The sequence below is a fragment of the Apteryx rowi genome, unplaced genomic scaffold (genome assembly GCF_003343035.1).
Source record: "Apteryx rowi isolate R43461 unplaced genomic scaffold, aptRow1 scaffold_223, whole genome shotgun sequence".
Lineage (NCBI taxonomy): Eukaryota > Metazoa > Chordata > Aves > Apterygiformes > Apterygidae > Apteryx > Apteryx rowi.
The window spans coordinates 855,602-861,694 of NW_020448564.1; the positions used below are offsets into that span (position 1 = coordinate 855,602).

Consider the following 6,093-nt stretch of genomic DNA (forward strand, 5'->3'; position numbering starts at 1 on the left):
TTGAGGAAAAAGTAGCTCCTCACTGTACATGCACAGCCAGGCAGCAAAGTGCTCCTGGCACTGTACCCACTCTGCTGTGTAGAATGTGACAATGTGGGAGGTAGAACTAGGCCCTGCCTCCAATCCTCACTGTTCAGAAGTCACTGTCTGACCCTCTCTTCAACCAATGTTTTCCATTCTCTGTTTTTCAGATTGTCTCCCAGAAGGATGAGCACTGTTGGGTGGGGGAGCTGAATGGACTGAGAGGTGAGAACACGAAGGCTCGGACTTGGAGGAGCGGGGCAGGATGGGAAGCATCCCTTCATCCACAGCAACTACTCTAGCACATGTGTTTTATTCATGTCAGCAAAGACTCTGCCAGTCACCCCAGGCATCTGCCAGTGATGAGGGAAATGTTATAGCAGGGCAGGAGAGCACTGGTGCAGCCCCCTGGTTATTTCTTGCAAACACCAAGCCTAGGCTGTGTTCTCCTGGCGCCAGGTGGCTGGATGGGTGCTGTCTCTGCTGCTTGTGGGCAGTGTCATGTAAATGGCTTCCTCTTGCAGCTGCCTTAATTCCTGTAATTTTTTAAGGCTGCTCGCTCCCCTTCTTTAGGGTTGGGCCCTACGAACCCTGTTTCATTCTTGCCCTCCCTGCCACTGGCCTCTGATCTTGTCTGTGTAGGAGTTTATCAGTGTCCATGTCGGGCTCATGTCTTTGTTCACCCTTTGTAGGTTGGTTTCCTGCAAAGTTTGTGGAGATCTTGGATGAGCGGAGCAAAGAGGTAAATTAAAAAAAAAAAAAAAAAGAAAAAAAAAAAGTGAATGCTATGGTTGAAAAACTATAGTTGAAAAGAGCCATGCATTTCTCTCCTTGAGTCTGTTTGCTCTCTCTGGCTCTTTAGTGCTTGGTGGTGCGGTCAGGCAGCTTAYGTTCCTGAGCCTGTTTGCTCAACTTCCTGATGCTGGCCATGCACAGAATAGGGGCCGCAAAGGACTCGGGGGAGCTGAGTGCCCTGTCAGGGCTTGCAAGGCCCTCAGAGACCATCTTTGGGAAAGCTGTGAATGAGTTAGGGAGGTACCCAGCAGGATCCAGTGGGCAGTGTTTCTGCCTGCCCCTGGTCCCTGTGCTCATTCACTCTCTCCTTTGGGGCTGTCCCTGTGGGTCCTGCTCATACTTTGTGGTCACCATAGTGGGATTCCCTGAGTAGTGGTGCCTGGGGGACACTCTCTCAGTTCCTTTCACCATCTGCAGTGGTAAGAGAGAGCTAGCTTGCATCCAGCACTTGCCTGGAAATGTTCAGACCTGGCTCTTGCTCCAGTCTTATAGTAGTTGTGGTTTTAGTGCTAAAAGTGAGAGAAGGAAGAGTCCAGCAAACATTTCTGTACATGRTACCTCGTTATGGTCCCAAGGCTGGGGTCATGGATAAGGAGACAAAGGTCATCAGCTGTTGGTCTAGGCAGTTTGGAGGGGAAGTGGAGAAGGCCCTGTACTCCCTCTCCTCCCCACCATTCAGAGACTGAGGGAAGACTCAAAGGCTGACCAAGACCTCAAGTGAAGCCCCTAGAGAGATGTTGCTACTGATATTTATCAGTTGCTTTTGTCACTGCCTTCTCGGGGCTGGTTCCTTAGATGCAGGCTGCATACCTCTGGGTGCATAAACACACACCCTGTACTGCTGAACAGTTGTCCTCCCAACTGTGGAAATATGGAGGCTCCCAGTCATCCTAATTTTTGCATGTTACTGTTCAGTCCTTCATGCTAACAGCATGCTGGTGTGATATCTCAGAGTGGTAATCCAGCCAACCTGGGAATTCCCATCTATTCCCATTTGTCTTGACCTTTAGCAGCCGATGGAGTCCCAGAGAGCTGAGAGATCTGGTGTGTATCCCTGTCCTTGCCTTAGCTCAGTCAGCATCACACCAAACCAYAGCAGTGCCTACATGCTGAGTGCTGCCAGGATGGTGATGGTGTCACCTGTGTGGTCTCCAGTGCAGCACCCAGGCACAGAGGTCCTGGTGTCCCAGCAAATCCCAGGGACTAAGTGCTGAACATGGTGCCTCATGCAAGAGCCAGTGAGAGCATGAGGAGGTAAGGGAGGGGCTTGATGTGCACCTGAGAGTGGGAAGAGGTGTGTGTGGAAAAGGTTTAGGTGTGTCTTAACACCTCCATGCCCTGCTCCCTCACCAACACACTGAGAGCTGGCTCTTCATGTTCCTCAGTACTCCATCGCTGGAGATGACTCAGTCACAGAAGGGGTGACGGACTTGGTGCGAGGGACACTCTGTCCAGCCTTGAAGTCCATATTTGAACATGGATTGAAGAAGCCATCTCTGCTGGGGGGGCCCTGCCATCCCTGGCTGTTCATTGAAGAGGTGAGATGTCTCAGTTCCCTTCGTGGGGCAGTGTTGCCAGAGGGCCTGGGTGAGGAGGCTGTGGGGCACTGTGTACTGACTGTCCCTCTGCCCCACTAGGCTGCAAGCCGGGAAGTGGAACGAGACTTTGATTCAGTGTATTCTCGCCTCGTGCTCTGCAAGACTTACAGGTAAAGCCACTTTGTTCACACAAAGCACTTAAGTCTATGCCCTATGCCCTGCTCTTGTGTTCTTGTCAAACTGCTGCTGCCTTCCACCTTGGAAGGGTCATGGCCTGCCTCCACTTCTCATGGGTCTGGTGTCAGTAGACTGCTGTGCCTGTGCTGACTTGGGGCTGGCAGTGGCTCTTGCCCCCTTCCCTGGGCTCCTGTGTTTGCAACTGGGACTGTATCTTGCTCTCTCACAGCTGCAGGATCACAGACAGGCTCAGTGGTAGCAAGGAAGCTGTTGCTGCTGTTGGGATGTGGAGGGGGGAAGGTCTACTTGTGCCTGGGGTGGCTCTGGAGCTAGCTAGCTCTCTGCTGTGATCTTTGCAGGCTCGATGAAGATGGCAAAGTCCTCACTCCAGAGGAGCTGCTTTACCGGGTGAGTGCTGCCCCCAACCCAGCACAGTCCAGCTCTCAGCCTGGGCAAGTTTTCCATGCAGGCTGCTGGAGGGTCACTTGCCCCTCCGGAGAGGTGCTCATGAGCCTCCCAAACCTTCCCACCAGGGAGGAATAAAGATGCCAGGTGCTCAAGGGAAGGCAGAAAGTTGAGCTATCAGGGAGTCTCAGCCCCCTTTAGTCCTAGCAGGTGACACCAGGTGAGAGTGGGGGACAGGCAGGGAGCTCTGGGGGGGGACAGCGTTCGGCTGTGTTGCTGAAATACCTGCTCAGCACAGCCTGAGGCTAAGCTGTGTGAGAAGGCAATAACCACATCTTCCCACCCCTCAGGCAGTTCAGGCTGTGAACATGACACATGACGCTGCACACGCACAGATGGATGTGAAGCTTCGTTCCCTCATTTGCGTCGGACTCAAGTGAGTCATCCAGTCCTCAGTGTCACGGGTGCAAGGAGCTTGGGAGGTGGCAGAGCAGGCTCAAGGGCAGCAGTTGTTTCAGTCTCTACCCTAGGCCRTGGGGGTTTTCTTCCCCTCTCACAGCAGCGACCGAGTGGGACCTGCTCCTTTCTTGCTGGGTGTGCTGGCCTGGCTTCTGGCTGGAAGAAGTAGCTCTCATTGCTTAGAGTGGCCTGCACAGGCTTCCTACAGTATCCTGTTTCCATGGGGGACAAGGCTTGGGCTGGAAATAGCCTGACCTAAAGCAATGGGCCCCCTTTCCCTGGTTTTAGCCCTGAAACATGCCTTTGCCCCATCACTGCAGTGAGCAGGTGCTGCATTTGTGGCTGGAGGTGCTGTGCTCGAGCCTGCAGACCGTGGAGAAGTGGTTCCATCCCTGGTCCTTCCTGCGCAGTCCTGGCTGGGTGCAGATCAAGTGTGAGCTGAGGTGAGTTCATCCCTGTGGGCCTCACCGGAGCCTGGGGTGGCTTTTCTTCTCCTGTGAGGGGGTGGGCCTTGCTGCAACTGTTTTTGGACCAGCTCCAGTCAGCAGCGGTGCTTGCTGCCCAGACTTCCCTGCTGCAGAGATTTCTCCCATGTGCTGAGGCAGCAGCAACCGTCTAGACAGTTTAATGGGATGCGCTGTGTCTGCCTGATCAAGAGCAGAGCCTGGCTCCCAGCAAGCTGTGGTGACAAGCAGGCAGTGTCTGCCTGCCAGCAACCTGCTGCTGTGCCCTGAGCCTGCTCTGATGGAAAGACTCTGCCTCTTCCATCCTCCCTGCCCTTGAGGACCTCTGCTTCCATGGCTGGCTAGCATGAGCCCTGCAGGGACTGGGCAGGGAGCTGACAGCACTGCCTGGGAAGGAGTTAGTCACTGGCCAGAGTGTGCGGCTGGTTCAGATGGGGAGAGGTGTCGGGGCTGAAATCTGCTTCTTGTGCCCAAACTTGCACAGAACATGTTGCTGGAAGCCAAGGGCCACATCCCCACCACTTGCCTCTGGCCCTCACGCCTTCAGCAAGGCCAGTGCTAGTCCCACGGGGCCACAGAACAAGTCTCTCTCACCACTCCCACCCTGCTGCTGCCACCATCCTGCTGGARCTGGCTTTTGGCTGCAGCACCCAGTTGTTTCCAGCCCCAAAGGCCAGTAGCAGGGAGGGGGCCTGTGTACTTGTATCTGGGGGGGGGTGCCCCATTCTCCTCATGCTGCTGCTGAACGGGAGGAAGGGGTTGCYGTCTACTTCTGAGCTGCGGTGTCCTGGTGACAGCAGCTGCTTTCTTGCAGCACAGAGGCAGCACTCATTCAGCAAAGCTTTGGGATAGTGCCAAGCCAGTGCCAGTGAACCAAGGAGGACTGGTTCTTGGCAGGGCCCAGGCTGGCGGGGAGGAGAACCTAAGGCTTATGCCATATTCCTCCCAGGCTGCTCCCCATGGAGGGCCTTGGCTCTCCCACTGCTGCAGGAGTTTGAGGACCTTCATGCCAACTTTCACCTCGGCCTACAGGGCCACCAAAAACCTGTTGCAAGGCTGAACTCTGCCTCCACATTCTCAGGACAGATGCTGCTCACAGCCTGGGCCGGTGATGGAGCTCCGTGTGCCATCCCAATGGAGCTCTTGTGCACGGAGATCAGGGAGAGAGTTGTGTGCAGAAGCACCAAGGTGCTGCTGGCAGGAGTCTGCTTTTTGGAGAGGAACCTGCAAATCCTCATTGCCAGCTGTGTGCAGTCCTCAGCTGTATGTGTCTGCGGTGTAGCAGAGCAGGGAGGCTGCCTGTGCTTCCCTGCGCTGTTGTGCAAGGCTCTGTAGGGGTTGCACTTGAGTCACATTTTCAAGCTTCTCTTCCCAGCCTGGGTCTGGCAGGATGTGAAGCCCAAAGGGGTGAGGGGAAATGGGGGACAAGTGGCTACTGCTGGCTGCCGCTGCCACTTCAATGCCAAGAAACAAAGATCTCCTTCCTTCTAAGCTCACGGTGTCCATTCCAGGACAAGCTGAGGAGCTGGTGCGTTTGTGTGACTGGGGACAACAGCTGGGCACAGGCTGGGAGTGTGTAGCGTGTGCGCATGAGTAACCATTGTTCTGTTCCACTGCAGAGTCCTCTGCAAATTCGCCTTCAGTCTCTCTCAGGACTGGGAGCTGCCTATAAAGAGGGAGGTGAGTAGTTAGCATCTTATCTTTCCCCTCAGCCAGGGGCTTTGCCTACCCTCCCCCTCTCCTAGACTTTGTGCTCTAGCCCATCCTCTTGAGCCAGTGCCAGAGACCGCAGACCAGGCTGCTTTCCCTGCCGGGACAGGCACGGTGCTGCCTGCGCCTGCCCAGCTGGGGCAGAGGGAAATGTCAGGCGCCTCCCTTCCCCCTCCCTTCGCCGGTGCTCTCCAAACCGCAGGGCCTCTCCCTGGTTCAGCTGTGCTGAGGTGGACGTGCGGGAGGCTGCTCTGTCTGGGCTCCAGGGTCCTCTGCTCCATGTGTTCCAGCTCCGCTCAGGGATGCACCCCTCTTTTCTGGGGGGTGCAGCGACCTGGGTCTCTATGTGTTGTCCTGCAGGAGAAGGAGAAGAAGCCACTGAAGGAAGGGGTGCAGGACATGCTGGTGAAACACCATCTCTTCAGCTGGGACATAGATGGGTGACCCCCAACCCACCCCACCCTGGGGAACCTTCTCAAAGGCGCACGCTCTTTTCCCACCCCCTCCTCCATTTCCCACCCCCC

General features: G+C 55.5%; 1 protein-coding gene across 6 annotated transcripts in view; it reads left to right on the forward strand.

The window, feature by feature from the left end:
* SGSM3 (small G protein signaling modulator 3) overlaps positions 1–6,081 on the forward strand; it is a 29,568-nt gene extending 23,487 nt beyond the window's left edge. For 4 of the 6 annotated variants that reach the window (XM_026065061.1, XM_026065060.1, XM_026065059.1 and 1 more), the window contains 9 exons: positions 192–246; positions 714–763; positions 2,202–2,354; positions 2,454–2,524; positions 2,891–2,939; positions 3,287–3,372; positions 3,716–3,838; positions 5,479–5,539; positions 5,930–6,081. In XM_026065061.1, coding sequence (XP_025920846.1) covers positions 192–246; positions 714–763; positions 2,202–2,354; positions 2,454–2,524; positions 2,891–2,939; positions 3,287–3,372; positions 3,716–3,838; positions 5,479–5,539; positions 5,930–6,013 — 732 coding nt within the window. In that variant the 3' untranslated portion in view covers positions 6,014–6,081. Of the gene's footprint in view, positions 1–191; positions 247–713; positions 764–2,201; positions 2,355–2,453; positions 2,525–2,890; positions 2,940–3,286; positions 3,373–3,715; positions 3,839–4,940; positions 5,388–5,478; positions 5,540–5,929 lie in introns of those variants that run through there. The other 2 variants (XR_003253376.1, XR_003253377.1) reach the window with 2 other exon arrangements.
* The last annotated feature ends 12 nt before the right edge of the window (positions 6,082–6,093 follow it).